Genomic DNA, 23527 nt, shown 5'->3' on the forward strand with positions numbered 1-23527 from the left:
TCATAGGGACTTCCCTGGTGGCGCAGTGGTTAAGAATTTGCCTGCCAATGCAGGGGACATGGGTTCTGGCCCTGGTCTGGGAAGATCCCACATGCCAAGGAGCAACTAAGCCCATGCGCCACAACTACTGAGCCTGCTCTCTAGAGCCCGTGAGCCACAACGACTGAGCCCACATGCCACAACTACTGAAGCCCGTGCACCTAGAGCCCGTGCTCCGCAACAAGAGAAGCCACTGCAATGAGAAGCCCGCGCACCGCAATGAAGAGTAGCCCCTGCTCTCTGCAAGTAGAGAAAGCCCGCGCGCAGCAACGAAGACCCAAAACAGCCCAAAATAAATTAATTAACTAAAAAAAAAGAGTGATCATGTATTAGGAAAGTCACTGTCTTTTCTCTCTTTCTTTCTTTTTTAAAATAAAAACCCTACATCCTGACAAGAATGGTTAAGTGTTTGTTTTTTTAATATTTGTTTATTTATTTGGTTGCTCCAGGTCTTAGTTGCGGCACGTGGACACCTTAATTGCGGCTCATGGGCTCCTTAGTTGTGGCATGAGAACTGTTGGTTGCAGCATGCATGTGGGATCTTAGTTCCCTGACCAGGGGCAGAACCCGGGTCCCCTGCATTGGGAATTCGGAGTCTTACTTAACCACTGTGCCACCAGGGAAGTCCCAGTGTCTTATTTCAATTTAGCATCATTATTTCCTTTTAAATCTCACAATGTAAAGTCGGTAATCTTACTTCCATTTACAGGAGGAGGAAACAGAGAATCCAAGAAGTTAGGTAACTTGCTTCAGGCTAGCCAGCTTTTTATCTCCCAGAACCCAGAACTTAAGTAGCTTGTTCCCAAGCCCAAGCCATAGCCCACACAGCGTTGAGGCTTCATGACTGAAATTACTTACTTATCTCTGAAGAACCTCTGTTTGTTCGTGTGTGAAGCAAGGTGTTGGGCTACAGTGCCATGCAGTTTGGAATCCTGGGGTCTCTGAATGCTCTACCATAAAGGCTGAAACCCACCCGCTCCCCATTCTCCTCCTCATATTCCAGGGAGAAACACCTAACGATGCCACAAGCTGTCTCTGCAACTAGCTTAGGCCCATGGTTGAACTTCTAGGGAAAAGTGACATTGCTCCAGACCCATTTGGACCTGCCTGCCCTGAGGGTTACCCAGGCTCTGTAAACGTTTACTGAGTAAATGCATAATGTAAGCACAGGTGTAGGAAGAATTTAATCTACTTCACAGAATGATACGGTAAGAAGCCAAACTTTCTGAGGACGAAAGGGCGATAAACCTACTTGTTCCCAGAGAACCCTAACTGGGGGGCTGCCAATATTGACGGGGGTCCTGCCATGTGCCAGGCACTGGGCTGTTGCCTGGGCTGGTCTCTTCATGCCCTGTTAATCTTCCCATTGGTATCAGCCTCATTTCGCAGCCAAGAAAACAAATGAATAGGAAAGCATAAGTAACTTGTCTAAAGCCACAGTCAACTCAAGTCTAGTGTCTAAATTCAAAGTCCGTGAGTTTTGCATTTGGATTCACAATGAACATTTTTCTTGAATTCAGAGCCCTCTCCTAATTAGTGTAATGTGTGAAGTTTTTTTACAGGTAATATCAATTCCAACACTCCCAGGAATTTGGGCAGCAGGCCCAGCGACATGGTGGCACCCAAAAGGGTGGGAGTGGGGATGGGTGGCATAGCCTGTAACCCCCTCAAGTTATTTCCACATTTGACGGGACCACAGGGTGCTTAAGCAGAAGTCAGAACAGGAGCCTGTGGCCTGGAGCTCACTTTTTTTTTTTTTTTTTTTTTTTTTTTGCGGTACGTGGGCCTCTCACTGTTGTGGCCTCTCCCGTTGCGGAGCACAGGCTCCAGACGCGCAGGCTCAGCGGCCATGGCTCACGGGCCCAGTCGCTCTGCGGCATGTGGGATCCTCCCAGACCGGGGCACGGACCCGTGTCCCCTGCATCGGCAGGCGGACTCTCAACCACTGCGCCACCAGGGAAGCCCAAGAATTTTTTCTGTTTAATTGTAGTAAAGTCCACATAACAAAATTTACCTTCTTAACCATTCTTAAGTAGTATTAAGTACATTCACATTGTTGTACAACCAATCTCCAGAGCCGTTTCATCTTACAGAGCTGAAAGTCTGTACCCATTGAACAAGTCACCCTCCCCCAGCCCCTGGCACCTGTCATTCTACTTCCTGTCTCTATAAGTTTGACTTGAGCGGTTTCCTCTTTTCAGCAAAACTCATCACTGGGTTTGTCAATCCACACCACCAGCATTCCACAGCAGGCCTGTCTCACACTAGAGTAACAAAGGCAGGTAATAATTAGTCAGAGAGGGAGCCACACCCACCGCAGCTTCAGGTGAGGGCAGCTTTCAACACCCTGACTCATTCCCCCTTTGCAGCTGGGGCTTATTAAATAGATGCCAATTGTTCTACTGGAAGCGGTGCCCCAGCTTCGGAGCCGCTATTGGGCAACCGCAACTGTGTTTCCATCATTAGCCAACACGAGGGAGCTGAAGCTGGGTCCCGGTTACTCAGGGTTCTCCGCACCTAGCGCAGCTGTTGAGACGATGTGGTTCCTAACGACCTGATCTGAATAGATACTTGTCGCGGGACTTGAATGGGTACGTGAAATGGGGTTTTCAAAACACAGCTTCCTGTGTGTGTGGGGACGTGTCAGGCCGCAGGGGTGAAAAGGGAAGAAGGAGGCGGCCTCTCCCCACAGGGGCCCTCACCCCACCTCCCACGTGACTCGCATACCTGCGGACGCACAGCACACACACACACACACACACACACACACGCAGGATTTCCAGGCTTCCGCTGCCTCTCCCGTGCCTGTGCTGCAGCCACACCGGGCTTCCTTTTGTTCCCCGTACACCCCCAGGCCCACTGTCCTGGGGCCTCTGCGGTCGTCGTGTCCCGCCTCCCCGCACCCCGCCGCCCCCCAACACTAGGCCGCGTCCCTGCATGGCCAACGCCTTCTCAACACCCAGGTCTCGCCTCAGATGCCATCTCTTTAAAGAGGCCTTTCCTTACCAACTGCCTGCTTTTGAGTTTCCCCCAAAGCGGACCCAGAGACAAGAATTCGGTGCAAGCCACTTATTTGGAAGGTGGTCCCAGGAGCACGACGAAGAGATGGGGAAATAAGTCAGATAAAGGTCACCTTGGTGCTGCGGCTCCTGAGACTGGACGGACCACACCGCAGAATGTCCCACCAGTGGTTACAGGGTGTCTGCCTTAGAGTAGTTCAAGAAGCCCTGGATGTCTTCGCTGTGTTTTTCTGCATCTGCACTTACGATAAAAGATCTTTTAAAAAGTCCCTCTGGGGCTTCCCTGGTGGCGCAGTGGTTGGGAGTCCGCCTGCCGATGCAGGGGACGCGGGTTCGTGCCCCGGTCTGGGAAGATCCCACATGCCGCGGAGCGGCTGGGCCCGTGAGCCATGGCCGCTGAGCCTGCGCGTCCGGAGCCTGTGCTCCGCAACGGGAGGGGCCACAGCGGTGAGAGGCCCGCGTACCGCAAAAAAAAAAAAAAAAGTCCGTCTGAGGGAGGAAGAGGCTGAGGTGTACATTCACCAACCTCTGTTCCTCTCTGGCTGGTGGATTCTCCTGAGGCCACTTCTAGTCTGCTGGGGCTGGGGGCAGAGGAAGCCCTTGAGAGACCCAGGAGGGCTTCTGCAAACGGGGGACTGGGATCTCCAGAGTGGGTGGAGAGGACAGGAGGGGCACTGATGGGTGTGCTGGGCGCCTCGCCACACAGTTTGCCACCCACATCCCAGGGGTAGAGCTGCTGCCATGCTGAAGAAGCTTACACCTCAGAGCCCCCTGCTGGCACAGGCCCCCTGCAAGCCCTGGAGGAGCCCTAGCCTTGTGTTGGGGGTTGAATCGTGCCCCCCAAAAAAGACACATTGAAGTCCTAGCGCCCATACCTCAGAATTGGAACTTATTGGACATAGGGTCATTGTGGATGTGATTAGCCAAGATGAGGTCATGCTGGCGGGGGGTGGGAATAAATTGGGACTTTGGGACTGACATATATACACTGCTATATATAAAATAGATGACCAACAAGGACCTACTGTATAGCACAGGGAACGCTGCTCAGTATTCTGTAATATCCTAAATGGGAAAAGAATTTGAAAAAGAATAGATACATGTATATGTAAAACGGAATCACTTTGCTGTACACCTGAAACTAACACAACGTTGTTAATCAACTATACTTCAACATAAAATAAAAATTAAAAAAATAAAAAAGACAAGGTCATGCTGGAGGAGTGGGGCCCTGATCCAACAAGACTTAGAAGAAGACGTCAACACAGGGACAATGTCATGTGAAGGTGAGGACGGGGGGGGTGCATGTACCAGCTAAGGAATGACTGGAGAGAGGCCTGAACACATGCGCCCTCAGAGCCCTCTGAAGGAACCGACACCTTGGATTTCTAGCCTCCAGAACCGTGAGAGAATTGTTGAGGCTCCCAGTTTGTGATACTTTGTTATGGCAGCCCTGGGAAACTAATAGCCCATGTATTCTTTTTCTAAAAGAGGGTCCCCAAATAAGCTTCAGGCTCCAAAACTGGGATCTGCCCGTGCCCATTTCCCTTATTTTCTTCCTAGTATGCCTCTCCACCGGAAATCATCCTATCCAGATATTTGTTCAGTTCAGTCATGAACCATCACATGGGCTTTGTGAGAGCAGAAGCCGTATTTGTCTGTTTGCCACCGTGTCCCCAGCTCTCCTACAGAGCCTGGAAGTGCTCACTAAACTTTTGCTGAGTAATAAGTATTTAACTGGCTTCCAAGAGGGTTTGGATACATGGAGCACGGCATTGTTACCGAACCAAACTTGGGCCTGCTCACCCAATAAAGCCAATATGCTGATACAGGGTTGTGGTGAAGGAAAGTATGCATTTACTGCTGGGCTCCAAGCAAGGAGTCCAGGTGGTTAGTGCTTAAAAGGCCCACACTACCTGAAGGCTATCAGGAAAGGTTTTTTTGTGTGTGTGTGCTATGCAGGCCTCTCACTGTTGTGGCCTCTCCCGTTGCGGAGCACAGGCTCCGGACGCGCAGGCTCAGCGGCCATGGCTCACGGGCCCAGCCGCTCCGCGGCATGTGGGATCTTCCCGGACCGGGGCACGGACCCGTGTCCCCTGCATCGGCAGGTGGACTCTCAACCACTGCGCCACCAGGGAAGCCCAGGAAAGGTTTTTAGACAGGATAAGGGAGGGTTGGGGTGGCGTGCACGATCAGCTCATGGACATTCTTCTGATGGGTTGGTGGTGAGGTCATCAGGAGTCAACATCACCCACCTCCTGGTTCTGGGGTCTGCGTGCTTGAGGGCAGCATCCAGTTAACTTCTTCCACCTGGTGGGGATTCAGTATCTGCAAAACAGCTCAAACGACATGGCTCAGAGTATTATCTATAGCTCTTGAGGAGAAACTAAAGATCCCTGACCTTGTTTAGTGGCTAAACTATTATTATTTTGTCTTGCTTGACTGTCTTCCTTTGCTTCTGCATTTTCTCACTTCTCTGATTAAATTTATTCTTTAGAACTCAGGGAAGGCCTAGGAGGATAAAGTTTTTCTATAAACAAGAGCCAGGCAGAGGACATGGGTGGGAGGGGTCTGTCCCAGAAAGGCCAGCATAAGGCAGACAATCCTAGAATGGAGTCCAGAGAAGCTGGTTGGCAGCCCTCACTTTACAGACCTTTCAAAAGTCATTCTTTCTTGATGAGGGTTGGTTCACAAAATCATTCAGGGTTGGCAGATCTGGCATGGTGCTATGGACTCGATGTTTGTGTCCCCTTGAGACTGATATGTTGAAGCCCTAAGCCCCAATGTGATGGCACTAGGTGGTGGGGCCTTGAAAGGTATTAAGTTTATTTTATTATTTATTTATTTTTGGCTGTGCTGGGTCTTCGTTGCTGTGCGTGGGCTTTCTCTAGTTGCAGCGAGCAGGGGCTACTCTTCCTTGCGGTGCACGGGCTTCTCATTGTGGTGGTTCCTCTTGTTGCGGAGCACGGGCTCTAGGTGTGTAGGCTTCAGTAGTTGTGGCACGTGGGCTTCAGTAGTTGTGGCGCACAGGCTTAGTTGCTCCGCAGCATGTGGGACCTTCCCAGGCCACGGCTCGAACCCGTGTCCCCTGCATTGGCAGGCAGATTCCTAACCACTGTGTCACCAGGGAAGTCCGAGAGGTATAAAGTTTAGATGAGGATGTGAGGTGGGTGTGGGGAGCCTTCATGATGGAATTAGCGCCCTTATGAGGGGAGACACCAGAGCTTCCTCTCTCCACTCACATAAAAGAGGTCATGTGAGCACATGGTGAGGTGGTGACCTCCACAAGCCGAGAGGGGAGGTGTCAGAATGAAACCTACCTTGCCGGCACCTTGGTCTTGGACTTCCAGCCTCCAGCACTGTGAGAAATAAGTGTCTATTGTTTAAGCCCCCCAGTTGGTGCTATTTTGTTAAGGCAGTCACAGCTGACTGAGAAAGATGATATCAAGTAGTTCATGAGGGAAACATCTTGGATTTTTCAAAACTGGCTGCAAGGAAGGTGATTAAAAAACAAAAAAAGACAAAAAAAAGAAACTTAGTGCAACTTGGGTTACCCATCCAGCATGCTGTGTTAATGATCAGACCTCACCTGGAGTCTACCTCTAAGAGAGAAAAGCTTTCCAACAATCAGAATGGCCTCAGAAAGGCCTGGGCCGGCCTGCAAAGCAATGAGGTGCCCTTCTCTGCAGGGGCTTCTTAAGAGATGGGCCTCCCAGTAAGAGACAGAGCAAAAGGATTCTGGTCCCAGGGCCTTGGAGTCAGGTGTCGCCAGGGTGCCCTTTGGATCTCGGAGAGGCAGCAGTGAGTGGTGGCGTGAAGTGAGATCTTAGTTCCCTGCCCAGGAATGGAACCTGGGTAGCCTGGATGCAAACCAGGAATCCTAGCCACCATAACCCCTGGCTCCTGCCCCCAGTGAAAAATGCATTTCTCACGAGGCAAAAACTGTAAAAACAGATACAAAGTTTATTATTAGAGACACAGCACAACGAGTGGGAGAGCACACAGAGAAACAGTTTGTTTACTTAAGACAGAAGCAAGGCAGAGATGCACACCCAGAGAGAAAGGGTGTGGGCATCCTCCCTAATGAGAAGCTCAGTAAAGAGGCGTTGAAGTCATCTATATAAGGCAGTTCTTCCGGGTCTTTGTTTACCTTTGGCCAATTATCTGGTTTCTTTTTCCACACCTGATCTGCCTCAGGACCCTCTCGAACACGCATGCGCAACTTTTTTCCAAGATGGATTATAGCCCAGAGGCCTATGGGATGGCCTTAGCATCACATATCATGGAGTGGCGCCCTCTCCTTTTTGCCCCCAAGGAGTCTTTCTGCGCACCTGCAATGTTTCCCTTGCCCCAAGGATGGGAAATGTATGACCTCTTGATCTTTTAATTAGTCCCACTCGATCCCTGCCATAAAAATGTCCAATGTCTGGTTATTTACCCTATTTCTGTTGCTGGTTTTTATATTGAGGTGCAGATCTGGAAATACAGACAGGAGTCTGGTCATAAATATGTAGTCCTGGAGCCCGTTTGTCTCTTGCTTCAGGAAATGTAAACAGGGGGCTGGTAGTGAATGTCCGGCCTGGAGCCCATCTTCTTCTCACCCCAGGAAGTGTGAACAGGAGGCCAGTTGTAAGTGTCTAGCCTGGAGCCCATCTATCTCCTGCCTCACTTTCACCTTGGGGAGTCATTCTTTGTAGGAATGAAGGTGGGTCACTGGGACAGGACCCCAGAAAGGCCTGCTTCGTGGGGAAGTAATGTTAACATCTGACCAGGGACAAAAGTCACCCCGATCCACGTGATGAGAGAAAGTCTCAGAGGCAGATATTTGACAGCTGTTAACAGTCTCTGAAAAGCAAGATTATGGATGACTCACATACCTTTCTGCTGCCTTGCTGTGCATTTCTACAAGTTCCTTTAGCAACAGAAAAATAAATGAACGAAGTTATCCACACGTGTATTAAATGGCTCTCTCCCATAGCGAAGTGCTCTGCACTTAATCCTTTTTTGTGCCAACCGATGGCCAGCACTTAAGAGGACTTAAGCCCTCTCTCCTTCCCTGAGTCACCGTTTTTTTGCCTTGTGACTACGCTTGGGGCGTTATTTAAACCCTAGACGTTTAAACTTTCCATAATTGTGCTCTGTTTCCTTAAAGAAAGGGGTTTTCAGTGGATAAGACTTGCCCAACTCTGCCTCTCTCTAGCCATGGGCAAGTCTCTTTATTTGCAAACTGATGATAAAGTCACACATCCCTCCCAGGGCTACAGTGAGAAGTGAATGAGTTAAAATGTGGGAAGGCTGGCAGCTCACAGCCACTGTCCCTCAGCCTCGAGGTAATGACCCGTGAGGCCACCGGGAGTGCAGGTATGATGGCTCTGCACGGCCCCTCCTCTGCAGAGGTTAGGGGTCATCAATGTCACAGATGGAGCTTGGGACAGGAGCAATGCTGCGACGTCCTGCCCTGGAGAGTGAGGAGGACAGAGGCAAGACCAGACCACCAACCTGGCCTGTTATGGGGCTTGAAAGTACCCGAGGGTCTGCCGGTCAACCTGGAAGAGGCTGACCAGGTGTCATGGATCTGATGAAGAGGCTGGCAGCACATGAAGGGACGGTGGCACAGCTAGGTGTAGATGCCTTTGACTGACGGACATTTAGGTTCTGTGGTCTCGTGGGGCAGAGCACCCTCTCCCCCAAAGGCTACCTGCCTCTCTTTCACTCCTTGTCCCCTCCCACCATGTAAAATAACCACCGACCCACAGACCCACGCACAGCTCTCGCCAGCCCTTTCCCTCCTTTTTTTCACAGCACTTACCACTTGTTCTATTTGGTGTGTGTGCATAACATAGACATACCTGGACTTGCTGACTCTGCCCTTTTCTTCTCCCCATGCCCTCCCCCACCGTGGGAGGGGGAGACGCCCTTGGGGGAGGGACTTGAGTTTTGCTCTGAGCTGTACTGTCTGCAACTAGCACTGAACCTGCTCAGTTACAGGTTAAGAAATATTTGTTGAATGAATTAATGAAATCTCTCCTCCCACTTACATGACTGCTTTTCAGTTTCTAATTTCAAGTTACGAGTGGACTATGGACTGCAAACTACTATATCTATTGTGCCCTGATGCCAATTAAAAAAAAAAAATCAATCTTTAGACTCACCTGAAATGAACCTGATTTTCATCTGGCATCTGAACCTGTTACAGGTCCCAAGTGAGAACAAATTTAGCATCCTTCAAGATTTGAGACCTCACGTAAATCCCAAAGTCTTCCCTTTCTTCCAGTTTTGTCACACGCTAAGCAGCGGGAAGGAGGGTTCCTGGCGTTTGTCCCTCATCCCCTTTGCTGCTAATCATGCTGTGTTCCCTACCCGGCTCAGCCTCTTGACCTCAAATGCCTCTACTGCTCTCCAGCAGGGATGGAAGGAGCCTGTGAAGTTCCACCGGGGCAAATTTTCATTGTTGTGTGTCAGCTCATCCCACAGCCAGCTGCTTGGACTTGGCTGCAGGGGAAGGAAAGGAAGGAGGGGGGAAAGTGTGGCACCAGAGCTGTCACTGGGCTAACAATTCTCCAGGGGCTTCACCTTGAGAACGAGGGTGGCAGGCACATCTGGACTGCACGTGATCTCCAGGGCGGCTTCGTTTGCTCAGTCAAGATCATCAGGAAGCCAGCGTTGGCAGATCTCGCTTCTGCTTCCTCTCTTTTTCAACGTGACTGAGGCTTTAGCTGGTCATGTAATTTACCTCAGTACAGCACGGAATATAGTCAATAATATTGTAATAATTTTGTATGGTGACAGACGCTTACTAGACATTGTGGTGGTCAATTCATAATGCATATAAATGTCAGAGCACTACGTTGTACACCTAAAACTAATATAATATTGTACGTCAACTATATTTCAATAAAAGAAAAAAATCACCCAAGCCCCATCCAGGAACTCTGATTCAACAGGTCTGCAGCGAGGCCTAGGTAGCATTTTTAAAAAAAATGTTATTGAAGTAAAGTTGAATTACAGTGTTGTGTCAATTTCTCTGTACAGCAAAGTGATTTAGTTATACATACATTCTTCTTCATATTCTTTTCCATTCTGGTTTGTCACAGGGTATTGAATATAGTTCCCTGTGCTACCCAGTAGGACCTTGTTGTTTATCCATCTATATATGATAGTTTGCATCTGTTAATCTCAATCTTCCCATCCTTCCCTTCCCCATTCTCACCACCCTTGGCAACCACAAGTCTGTTCTCTATGTCTGAGTCTGTTTCATTTTCGTAGATATGCTCATTTGGGTTGTATTTTAGATTCCACATATAAGTGATATCATATGGTATTTTGTTTTTCTCTTTCTGACCTTCTTTGCTTAGTATGACAATCTCTAGGGCCATCCATGTTGCTGCAAGTGGCAGTATTTCATTCTTTTTTATGGCTGAGTAATATTCCATTGTATATATGTACCACATCTTCTTTATCCATTCATCTGTCAATGGACATTTAGGTTGTTTCCATGTTTTGGCTATTGTAAATACTGCTGCTATGAACATAGGGGTGCATGTATCATTTTGAATTATGGTTTTGTCTGGATATATGCCCAGGACTGGGACTGCTGGATCATATGGCAACTCCCATTTTTAGTTTATTGAGGAACTGCCATACTGTATTCCATAGTGGCTGTACCAATTTACATTCCCACCAACAGTGTAAGACGGGTCCCTTTTCTCCACAGCCTCTCCGGCATTTATTATTTGTAGACTTTTTAATGATGGCCATTCTGTGCAGTGTGAGGTGGTACCTCATTGTTTTGATTTGCATTTCTGTAATAATTAGCGATGAGCATCTTTTCATGTGCCTATTGGCCATCTGTATGTCTTCTTCGGAGAAATGTCTATTTAGGTCTTCTGCACATTTTTTGATTGGGTCATTTGAGTTTTTTTGTTACTGAATTGTATGAGCTGTTCATATATTTTGGAAATTAAACCCTTGTCGGTTGCAACATTTGCAAATATTTCCTCCCAGTCCGTAGGTTGTCTTTCACTTTGTTTATGGTTTCCTTTGCTGTGCAAAAGCTTGTAAGTTTGATTAGGTCCCATTTGTTTATTTTTGCTTTCATTTCTATTGACTTGGGAGACTGCCAGGTAGCCTATTTTTAAGAGCGTCAGTTGATTCTTGTGTCATCGAGTTGAGAAATCCTAACAGGATTCAAAGGCCTTTTATAGCATTACGATTCAATAGTCTTGAGAAGGAGACTGTAAGTAAACTGTAGGTAATATTTTGCAAGATAAAACACATGCTAATGTTGCTGGATAACCTGAGATCCCCAGCGATGTGGAGAAATACCCATTGTTCTCTAGGATTCAAAGGCATTTGAAAAGCACAATGCAAACATTGGCTTCTGATTATGACTAAGGAGGGATGTGAGCATACTCTAAGGTTCCTAGAGTTAAACATTTGCCCATTTTTCTTAAATCTTTTACTTCCGAGGCTGGGCAATACAATAGTTATTTCTTTGCCTCCACCCTAGCCATTTAAAAATCACTATTTAAAATATACATGGACAGGACTTTCCCTGGTGGTTCAGTGATTAAGAATCTGCACTTCCACTGCAGGGGGCATGGGTTCGTTCCCTGGTCAGGGAAGTTCCGCATGCCATGTGGTGCGATCAAAAATAAATAAATAAATGAATAAAATCTTGTCTGTCAGAACATCAGAGTTTACTGAGCGGCAACTGTGTAGAGAGGTTTCTGATACTAGTTGCTTGAGTTCAAAGAAAAAAATGTTATTCACTATTTAATAAAGATTATTATTATTACAACTCACACTAGTTAATGATTTAGAAGGCATTTTGGTAGTTCCCCAGGGGACATGACACAGAAATCCATCTCCTGCCCCTAAAGCCAGCAGGATGTAGGAGGACAAAGTCTTTAGCGTTAAGACAGTCTCGGGTTTGAATTTCCAGATGCCACTTATTAGTTGTGTGACCAAGACAAGTTGTTCAACCTCTCTGAGCCTGTTTTCTCAAATATAAAGTGAAGATACTATATGTCTCAGTTTTAATGTATTAGTAAAGATACAGTTTATAAGTCCACCTTCCTCTTCTTCCCCCATCCCATGCCACCGGCAATAATAACAAAGCCTGTGACATTCTGTGCGTCAAGGCACAGATGCTCCAAACTTGTGCCGCGCAAGGTGCAAAATTAAAGTGGCACAAACAATGTCATTTTTAATAAATGAATCTAAGCTGGACTACAAACTGAGTTTGGCAATAAAGGGTCAGAGGATCTGAATGCTGCTTCAACATCCAAGTTCTAAGTGAGCTGAGAGTAATAAAGGAGGCAGTTGGAAAAAAGCAGATATGAAGTAGATGCTCAAAGAGTATTTGTTGAATTAATTAATTTGCTTTTGACTCCTTTTCAGATAGGGCTTTTTAATTTGAAAAACAGACTTCCTTATACATACGCTGCAAAACAGGGCTTCTACAGTTCCCTAATCTATTTCCGTCACCTGGTATCTCCACTTCTAAAGGCCTCGGTTATTGTGAAACTCATTTAGCTTTCTGCATTATTAGTTTTGAGAAAGTTCAAGCTAGCAGAACTTCCTGGAGTCTGTAAGGAAGACCCATTGTCCATTTACCAGGTTCACTCACAGTTAGCCAGAGGAGCAGAGGTTTTCCTGTCTGTGCAATGACGGTAATTAGAATTTTGGTTGTAATAAATATATATTATCTCCTCCTTAAAACTTTCTGCTTTAGAGAGAGAATGCTTGTGTGGGCCAAGCTCTTAGAACCAGTTTCTTTTGAATGCCTTGAGCACATTCAGGGGCTCCTTAGCCACGGAGAAGTATTGCTAAAAGGACTTCTGATCAGCAATAACTAAATGCCTGAGGAAGCCCCACCTCCAAAGCTTTGCTGATTTCTCTTCAGAGAGCCACGAGCCGTGAAGTTCCAGTTTGGCAGATTCCTGGGGTGGAAACAACATAAAATCTCCAGCAAATCTCCCCTATGTTAGCTGTGCTTTGTGCCATAGGGCAAAGTGATTCAATTGTGCTATTAAAAAGTTACTTTGTTCTTATTATGTGTCAAGTGCTATAATGCAAAAATGAATTAAGGACTCTGCCACTGAGAAGCTAGTACTTAAGCAGAGGCTGTTTAATGGCCACAGTCCAGGTCAGCACAGTCTGAGCAGGAAGTGGAGTGAGGGATTGGGCAGGGCTTCTCACGATGGGTATTTCAAGCCCAGAAGTGGGTCTTGTGTTTGGGTGGAGGGAGGAGGTGGGTAATGGGAACACTGTGAGCCAGGCCTGAGACGTGAAAGAACATGGTGTTCCACTGGAATGGCAATATATCCAGTCAGGGGAGAGGGGGCAGGACAGGTGCCAAAGGTGGATTGATGTCAGATTACAAAGGCCCATGCATAATTAGACCAATGTGTTTAGGCCACAGGAGGATGCTAAACTGAGAAGTGACATGATTAATTAGTATCTTTTGAAGGCAACCCCGGTTTCAGTGTGTAAGAGATTGGAATAGGAGATTAAATAGGAGGCCAAAGTAAACGTATGAAAGACAAAGACAGCTTGAGCTAGGTCAGTGTCTGTGAGAATAAGTACATCTAAGTAATAAATGCCTGATCACTGAACAGAAGAACTGAAGATGCCTTCCACCTTCCTAGCTTGGGTGATGAGGACTGTGGGAGACAGAGCAGGTGTTCAGATAGAGGGAAGGGAAGCTAAGGAGCTGTCGAGTTTCTCCCTCTTGACACTTACTGTGGTCTTGGAAAATAGAACGTCCTTGGCTGCGATGTAACGTGGACTGCTTATCTCCACACCTAAGAAGGAGTTCTTTGGAACACACTTTGGTGAGTTCCTCCCTCCCTCCCCGTCTCAGGGGCAAGGCCTACCTGGCAGTGGAACCAGACTGCATGGCCAGCATGCCATCTAAGGAAACATTCCCGAAGGCAGCATTGGTCCAGACAACCTCGATGGCTGCAGGCATCTTTGAAGCTCATATTCTCCCAGGAAGAGAGAATATTAGTGTTGGGCTAATTTAAATAACAAAATTCCACTCCCACTCACCTCTTCAACTTTATTTTCTCACCACTGACCAGATGGGAGGATAGTATGAGCAAAACGCCTGATGTCTTAGGGGAAAAAGAAAGAGAAAAGAGTGGCTGGCTTATCCTCAAGTATACTGGGCTCTATGCACCTCTTTACTTTTAAGTGACCCACGTTTTCAATATTGATACTCCTATTGTTTTAAATTTTTGAAATGTTTATTATAAATAAAATCAGATGAAGAATCATGAATTACAGAAAAAAATTTCATAAGTTTTAAAAAAACCTTTTTTTACAATAAATTTACTTATTTTATTTATTTTTACTTATTTATTTTTGGCTGTGTTGAGTCTTTGTTGCTGCGCGTGGGCTTTCTCCAGTTGCGGCGAGCGGGGGCTACTCTTGGTTGCGGTGCGCAGGCTTCTGGTTGCGGTGGCTTCTCTTGTTGCGTAGCACGGGCTCTAGGCACGTGGGCTTCAGTAGTTACGGTGCGTGGGCTCAGTAGTTGTGGCTCACGGGCTTAGTTGCTCCGCGGCATGCGGAATCTTCTCAAACCAGGGCTCGAACCCGTGTCCCCTGCGTTGGCAGGCAGGTTCTTAACCACTGTGCCACCAGGGAAGCCCTAAAAAATCTTTTTAACTGAAGTGAACAAACTTATAGAAAAGAGCTATGATAAGCACACGGTGCAATGAATCATCAGTAAGAAAACACATGCATGAAGCCATCACCAGATCAAGGAGGGCGTGGCCAGCATCCCAGAGGCTGGCCCACTTGGTGCTCCTTCCAGGCACTGCCCTCCAATAGTAACCATAAACCTGACTTCTAATGGTATCGATCAGTTGCCTTTTTGAATTTTATACGTTAATAAGTAGAATCACACAAGATGACTTGAAGACTGGCGTCTTCCTCTCAGTATCTGTGAGAATCACCCGTGCTGTCGCATACAGTTCATCATTGCTGTGTAGTATCCTAGTGCATGAAAACACCACGTTTATCCATTCTACGGTTGATGGGTGTTTAGGTTGTTTCCAGTTTTGGTCAATTATGAATTTTGCTATTTTGGTGTGTGCACTTCTGTTGGATACATATGTCAGAGTGGAACTGCTGGGTTATAGGCTAGTCACATGTCCCTTTATCTTTTCTCATATGACAAAGTGAGATTTCTATTACCCAATGAATCAACATTTTTAGTTCTCACGTGGAGGGAGGGGCTGGGCACAGCCAGCAGTCTAATTTTGACAGTCCCGTTGTCTAAGAAAGGTAATTCATTTAACATTTATTAAATGCTTCCTGTGATCCAGGCACTGGGCTGGATGCTAAGGAGACAAGACTGACAGGACCCCTTCCTCATGAAACTTAGCAGGACACCCCAAGTCAGACAACTATAATGCCTGCACATTTAACTGAATATTTTTGTTTGTCCTTATTTTGTAAAAATAAGTTGAAAATTAAAAATGCTGATGCCAGGGATAAGCATAGGTCTCATGGACCTAAAGCAATGGAGTTAAGGGTAGCCTCTGAATGATGTGGGATTCCATTTTATCCCAAATCTATCTGGCCTCTCAGCTCTGGAACACGGGCAGCGCAAAAATGTATCCAAATCCATTCAGTTCCTGAGTTCAGGTAGTGAGAACTTCAACAGTGAGAGATATTAACAATGACTAAAGATTGCGCCTAACATGTAACTAGGTGCTTTCTAACTATTTTAGCTTTTGGAAATAAGATGCTCCTGTAAACACAACTTTGATGTGTTTTCAGCAATATCCTGTGGATGAATGTTAGAGCGCACCCGTCCTTAGTTTCTCAGACACCAGCCCCTCTCCCATCTGCAGATCTCTATTGTCAGTTAGATCATGTATTCCCTTCCTGCATTTCCCTCTCAGCCTTCAGGACTCAGCTGAGGCATCATTTTCTCCGGAGAACTCTCCCTGGACGCCACTGCCCTTCCTCTGTGCTCCTCCTAACGAATGGCATCTATTCTTATCCCTTCACAGTCATTCTCAGGCTGTTTTGCAACTGCCTCTTTACTTGTTTCACTGTATTAATTAGGACATTAATTTGGCTGCTTTAACAGAGATCAAAATATAATTGCTTAAGCACGATAAAGGTCACATATAAAAGTCTAGGCCAACTGTGTCTGAGCAGTGAGAAAACTGCTCCACAAGTGTCCAGGGACCTTGGCTTTTTATGTCTTATTGCTCTGTCACCCCCTAGAATGTCTCCATTTATATGGTCAAAGCTGGTTCATCATCACTTCATCACATTCTAGCCCTGGAGAAGGAAAAGTGGAACTGAGAGAGCAAGCAGAGTTTTCCTCTTTTTTAAACCAGTTGTGGTTTCTGAGGACATTCCCAGAGTCTGCCTATGGGCTAAGATGCATGAGTTCAAGGCAGGCTGCCCCCAGTTAATAATGGGTTCGCAGTCCAAGCCGCTTCTTTTTTTTTGGGGGGGGGGCGGGGGTCGTGGCCCTCGCTGGGCGGCACACGGTATCTTAGTGCTGCGACCGGGGATTGAACCCACGCCCCCTGCAATGGAAATGCGGAGTCCTAACCACCGGACTGCCAAGTCTCCAAGCTGCTGCTTCTTTGTAAGGATGTGACCAGAAGCTGCACTCATCACCTGAGTTCATATTACACTAGCCAGAACTTAATCACTCTCCTACTAAAAGGAAGAAGGGATGAATGGATATTATGGGACAATCAGCTATTTCTGCTAACAAATTAGGCAGAAACTAGGCAACAAACTAGGCCAAATTAGGCAGTAAGTTCTGAGTTTGTTCACCATTATGTTATCAGTGCTCAGCACAAAGCATTTAATGAAACTGCCTAATTTTTCACGATGCTACAGAGGATACAACTCCAGATGCTTCTCAACACAGGACTGGACGTTGTTCACAAAAGAAAGAAAAGCTGGACAGCTGCAGACCAGAATTCAGACTCTTCTTATGCATGTATATACACAGGTGACTTTGAACAAGCTCTGAACCTTATTCTTTTTAATGGGGATGCCATCCGATCCCCATTGTATGGGGAGTATGCCAGTGTCTAGCACACAGATGGTACTTAGAACATGTTATCTTTCCTTCCTTATGGAGAAGGGCTGGCGATACCCACTGAGACATTAGTTGGTTAGCTTTCTGACCAATAACTGCCGCTGTCCAACCTACACAGCAGCTGATTTGAAAAGCTGATGGACACGCAGCCCATCTGATCTCTGATGCGGTCGACATTTTATGTTTAGGCTAAGCTAAACTACCAGAAAGTTCGGTAGGTAGACCTAATTGTCTAGAAATTGTCAAGAAAATTCAATCGTCAAGAAAATCCCTCATAACCTACATATATGATATACCAGACTGTGTCTCTCTTTTTTGACCATGTGGCTTGCAGGATCTCAGGTCCCTAACCAGGGATTGAACCCGAGCCATGGCAGTGAAAGCCCGGAATCCTAACCACGAGGCCACCAGGGAGCTCCGCGTGTTTCTCTTTTGATCTGGCTGATATCATGCACAATCAAATCTACTCCTCAAATTTCATAACTGTTTAAGACCTTCTGGCCCACCTTCTAATTTAACTTTCATTACTAATCATCTATGCCTAGGACATGATCCTGATTTGCTTTTTCTTTCGGTCTTCCTTCCTCTGGGGTCCTACAGCACCCTCCTTTCTATGCCCCTTCCTTGGGCATTGTGATATTCTGTTTAGATGTCTGTATCCATCTGTGAACTCCTTGAAAAAAAGCACTGTGTCTTACTTACCTCACTTGCTTTGATCTATTAATATTTTTTCCATCTCGTCAATTACATTCTGAAAAGTAGCATAAACATTTTTATAGACTGAGGTGGAGCAGAAATTTTGGAAGGAAAAAAGGAGGTAACCAAGGCCATCTATACAACCTAAGAATACACCGTGAGCAGCACTGTAAATGAGGGATGAGATGAAACATGACACAAATTAAACCCTCCCAAAAGTATCAGCTAGAGACCTGTGAAAGGTGCAAAGAGGACAGTGTGAAGGGGCTCCCAACTGGCTGAATCTCAGACAATCTGAACATCATATAATGAGAGTAATGGAAATCACACTGCAGAAGTAGTAATACCTGAGCTTGATGAGGAATGGGATAGTTACAGTTTCCAAGTACCTCCACACAACACACGTATGGATTACAAAGGAAAAGAGTAACTTCACAGTGTAAGAAGCTTGGCAGAACCACCTTAATTAAGTGACCAAAGTGAACATCACCAGTATTGGGGCAAATCAAAACTGCACATCACCTGACACAGTGAGAAGAGCATCACCTCATGATATCCCTGCCAAAGATGCACAACCTGTGTCTAATCACGAGGAAACATCAGACAAATCCAGATTGAGGGCATTTTACAAAGTAACTGGCCTATAACCTTCAAGAGTGTCAAAAGTCAAGACAGGAGCTGTTCCAGACTTTAAGGAAACTAAAGAGAAACAGCAACCGGCTGCAATAGCTAATTCTAAACTAGATCCCTTTGTTATAAAGGACATTATTGGGACAACTGGAGAAAACTGAATGGAGCCTGAGGATTACATGGTAGCAAAGTATCACAGCTGATGTCCTGATGTCGATGGCTGGTTATGTAGGGAAACCTGGTGTGTAGGAAGTGTACATTAAAGTATTTGGGGGTGATGGGGCATCAGGTTGGCCAATACTCTCAGACAGTTCGGGGGGGAGGGGGAGTTCTTTCTATTGTGACTGCAACTTTCCTGTAGTAGAGTCAAGGTTGTTTCAAAATAAACATTCTATTTAAAAAAGGTATCTTATTTTATTTTGACAGTTAAAAATTATTTTCTTTTTCTTAAACAGGAGGTATAGGGTGTTTCCGTACAAGGTTGGCCAGATGGGAAGAATCTTTAGCTCTGGCTTGGCCGCATTAATTTGAGCATAAAATGCTTACATGAGACCACATCTGTGTCAAGTTGAAAGTGGACAGCTCAGAGCACGTGGGTATCTTTGGCAGCTCGATGCACTGGACTCCCTGAAGGCCTGCTGCTGGAGAAGTCACCGGCTGAGGGACCACTGCAGAGCTTCATACATCGCTTGATCCTGAGAGGAGAGGACAGAATATAGAGCTGGTCACTGTATGACATGGGTTTACCTGTGTTCCCCAAAATTCAGATGTTGAAGTCCTCACCCCCAGTACCTCCGAGTGTGACTGGATTTGGAGACAGGGTCTTAAAAGCGGTGATTAAGTTAAAACGAAGTCATTAGGGTGGGCTCTACTACATCCAACACAACTTGGTGTCTTTATAAGAACATACGATTAAGGACTTCCCTGGTGGCGCAGTGGTTAAGAATCCTCCTGCCAATACAGGGGACATGGGTTTGAGCCCTGGTCCAGGGAGATCCCACATGCCGCGGAGCAACTAAGCCCGTGCGCCACAACTACTGAGTCTGTGCTCTAGAGCCCACGAGCCACAACTACTAAAGGCTGCGTGCCTAGAGCCCATGCTCTGCAACGAGAAGCCACCACAATGAGAAGTTGCGTGCGGCAATGAAGAACAGCCCCCGCTCGCCACAACTAGAGAAAGCCCACACGCAGCAACGAAGACCCAACACAGCCAAAAATAAATAAATTAATTAATAAAAAAAAAAAAAAAAGAAGAGATGATTAAGACACAGACACGCACAGAGGGAAGACCATGTAAAGACACAGGGAGAAGACCGTCATCTCCAAACAGGGCCCAGAAGAAACCAACCCTGCCAGTACCTTGATCTTGGACTTCTAATTTCCAGATCTGTGAGAAAATAAATTTCTGTGGTTTAAGCCACCCAGTTGGTGGTACTTTGTTATAGCAACCGGAGCAAACAAAGAGAGGTGGCCTTACCTCCCTGATTTAAAGTCCATAAAGACTCCTTTCTACAGGGAATGCCCACGACTCATAATTGTTGACTAAAGTTTGCTGTAAAAATCAGATTAAAAGATTCTTATGTCTATATCTATTTAATGAAGAAAGCAAAATTCTAAACTGTGTGGGGTCCAGATGAGAATGGGAGGCAGAAGCAGAGGCATCTTATACTACATTAACATTTGTAAGAAACTGCCACAGCATTTCCCAGTTGGTGGTATCATTCTACATTTTCAGTAACAATGTATGAGAGTTCTAGTTGCTTCACATCCCTGCCACCATTTGGTGCTGTCAGTCTTTTATTTATCTATGTATATATGTTTGGCTGCGTTGGATCTTCGTTCCTGTGCGCGGGCTTTCTCTAGTTGCGGCGAGTGGGGGCTACTCTTTGTTGCGGTGCGCGGGCTTCTCATTGCGGTGGCTTCTTTTGTTGAGGAGCACGGGCTCTAGGCACGTGGGCTTCAGTAGTTGTGGCACACGGGCTTAGTTGCTCTGCAGCATTTGGGATCTTCCTGAACCCATGCCCGCTTCATTGGCAGGAGGATTCTTAACCACTGAACCACCAGGGAAGTCCTGTTGTCAGTCCCTTAAATTTTAGTCATTCTGGTAGATGCGTAGTGGATTCTCACTGTGGTCACACTAACTTTTTTTTTTTTTTGGTGAGGCTGTGGAGCAACAAGAATTCTCATCGATTGCTGGTGGGAATGCAAAATGGTACAGCCATTCTGGAAGACAGTTTGGCAATTTCTTACCAAACTAAACATGCTCTTACTAGAAAATCCAGAAATCATGCTCCATGGTATTTAACCAATTGAGTTGAAAATGTATGTCCACACAAAAACATGCATACAAATGTTCATAGCAGCTTTATTCATAATTGCCAAAACCCGAAAGCAACCAAGATGGCCTTCAGTATGTGAATGGATAAATTATGGCACATCCAGACAATGGAATATTTAGTGCTAGAAAGAAGTGGACTATCAAGCCATGAAGGACAGAGAGGAACCTTAAATGCATATCACTGTGAAAGAAGTCAACCTGAAAATGTATGATTCCAACTGTAGGACATTCTGGAAAAGGCAAAGCTATAGAGACAGTAAAAATATCAGGGGTTGGGGGAGGGAGTGTTGAGCACAGAGCAGTGAAACTATACTGTAAGACACTATGGTGGTAGATTTATGTCATTACGTATTTGTCAAATCCCATAGAACAGGGGTCCCCAACCCCTGGTACTGGTCCGTGGCCTGTTAGGAACTGGGCCACACAGCAGGAGGTGAGCGGCAGGTGAGCGAGCAAAGCTTCATCTGTGTTTGCAGCCGCTCCCCATCGCTTGCATTACTGCCTGAGCTCCGCCTCCTGTCAGCGTTATGGTGAGTTGTATAATTATTTCATTATATATTACAATATAATAATAATAGAAATAAAGTGCACGATAAATGTAATGTTCCCTGACCAGCAATCGAACCCAGGCCCTCGGCAGTGAAAGCACCAAGTCCTAACCACTGGACCGACTCCCCTCAAGTACCTCTCAAACCGTGTCAAAGGTGAACAGAAAATAGGTATTAGTGAAATGCTGAATTAACTCTGAAATAGGATAAAAGGGCCTCTGTATTTCAACACCACTGCTAAATAATGTATGTAAAGACATTTTAAGCATGCTTTGCTTATAGCCAGATTAAAGCAATTCCTTTTTTAATAATAAAATAACATTTTAAGTTATAAAACAATATTTTTGTAGAAATGTAAAGAAAATACAGATAAGCAAAAAAAAAAATTAATCCTTAATTTCCAAAGATAACTATTATTACTATTTTGGCCTTACAGATCTTTTAAATTATTATTTTTTAAGTATTTAATTTTTAAAGATAGGTAATACATTCACATGGTTCAAAATTCAAACAGGATGAAAGGTCAACTTTCACACCTCTGTCCTCCAGTTACTCAGTTTCTTTTCCCACAAGCAACCACTGTTAGTTTCATAAGTAATAATTTCATAAGGGCCAGTTAATATGCCAAACAAGGAAAGTAGTCTCTTTACCTTAATGTTGTGCCTTATTTTTTTAAAAGATCAAACAAAGTAATAATCAGCTTGGTCATCTGTCTCATTTATCATTTACTCAAAATTCATACCATGCCTACCTCCAAAAGAGAAGTTATATCTTCTTATTCACTAGTGTAGTTTCCAGAGATCAAATACTTAAAGATTTATGATCACCAAAAATATTAAAGAGAATATATTAGAATCAAGTAGCATCACTAGGGCATACATGTAGCCTTCCAAGGGATGTTCCTAAGAGGATAAAAAAAATTCTACCTTGTGTGGAATTATAGGTCCAGTTTTTTAATAAAATCAGTCATATGGCCTTTGTCATACTGTAGTTGATACCTCTGAAGCAAAAGCTGCTTGCAAACAATTTTCTAACATTAACAGAATCGAGTGACCAGGTTAATATGTATTCTATGTATACATCTATGGTAGTGCTTACCATACAACTCTTAATTGCTCAAAATGGTCCCTAATCCACATCTTATGTGATTTTAAATATGTCTTGTGAGTCTAGCACAGAGGCTGGCATATGTACAGTAGGTATGTGATATTTATGGATGGATGGGATCTTAGGCAACTCAATACACAGCTAGAGGCAAGAGGGACTATACTTGGGAAGTTTTTCTCTCATAAATGTCAATGTGACAGGCTTGATCAAGCAAATGGATGAACCATATAATCCTGAGTGTGAAGAAGAGAATCAATGTGTTCCGGCCAGTGGGTGTGGAAAACACTAAAACAACGAGTTGCTAAAACAGGAGAGTTTCTACGGTGTGGCTTTAGTAGAGGAGGAAAAAAAAATTATAATTTATGTTTGAGTGAGGTTTCCTTCCTGACATCTGAACAATGCAATAGTAGGCAGAGTGAAAAGGCTATAATTTGAGATAATAGCTGGGAAAATAATCTCAAGGTCTCAACATTTATTAACAGTTAACCTAGCCTCAGGTCTCTGGTGAGCAGTTATTACTGAAAAAACCAAACCAGCAAAATAAGTTATGCTTCATAGGTCTATGAAGTGACACATGCTGGACAAGAGAATTTGACTTAATTGAGGGGAGAGAATTAACAGTGACTGAGAAGCCACTGGCAAAAAGAGTTCAATCTTCTTTGTTGGGATATCTGTCATAACAAATTACCAGTCTATTAAGTCTTCTTAGGACCACAATAGGACATGGCCTCTCACCAGAAACTAGGACAGGGCAGGTATCTTCAGATGGAGCCTAAAAGTTTGGTACCAATGAAGTGGGAATGAATGAGGAATACGGGTAGAGACTCAGAGAAGGAATATTTGCTCATGTGTTTACTTTCCACCCTCAACTGGTTACCAAGGATTTACTGGGTCAGGTGACACGTTGCTGCATTTGGCCTCTAAACTACACCCTACTATCATGTCAGCCAATTGCTGGACACGGAATCCACTTCACATGCCGTTGTTGCCCAACCTCAAATTAACAACCGTGTGGCACCTGGGAGCCAACTGCTTCAAGGAAGAAGGCACCAGCTAGTAGGAA

At 45.3% G+C, this 23527-nt stretch overlaps 1 protein-coding gene and 1 pseudogene across 2 annotated transcripts in view; both read right to left on the reverse strand.

Annotated features, from left to right (window-relative positions):
• The window catches only part of LOC111177398 (large ribosomal subunit protein P1 pseudogene), a 24788-nt pseudogene extending 10754 nt beyond the window's left edge, over positions 1–14034 (reverse strand).
• A 4826-nt stretch (positions 14035–18860) lies between these two features.
• Positions 18861–23527, reverse strand: part of NVL (nuclear VCP like) — a 102209-nt gene continuing 97542 nt past the window's right edge. For both annotated transcript variants that reach the window (XM_022579304.2, XM_022579301.3), the window contains one exon: positions 18861–19166. In XM_022579304.2, coding sequence (XP_022435012.1) covers positions 19122–19166 — 45 coding nt within the window. In that variant the 3' untranslated portion in view covers positions 18861–19121. The remainder of the gene's footprint in view (positions 19167–23527) is intronic.

This window comes from Delphinapterus leucas, chromosome 1, assembly GCF_059928025.1.
Source record: "Delphinapterus leucas isolate spDelLeu-1000000601 "Yukka" chromosome 1, BTC_Dleu_Yukka2, whole genome shotgun sequence".
NCBI classification, from domain to species: Eukaryota; Metazoa; Chordata; class Mammalia; order Artiodactyla; family Monodontidae; genus Delphinapterus; species Delphinapterus leucas.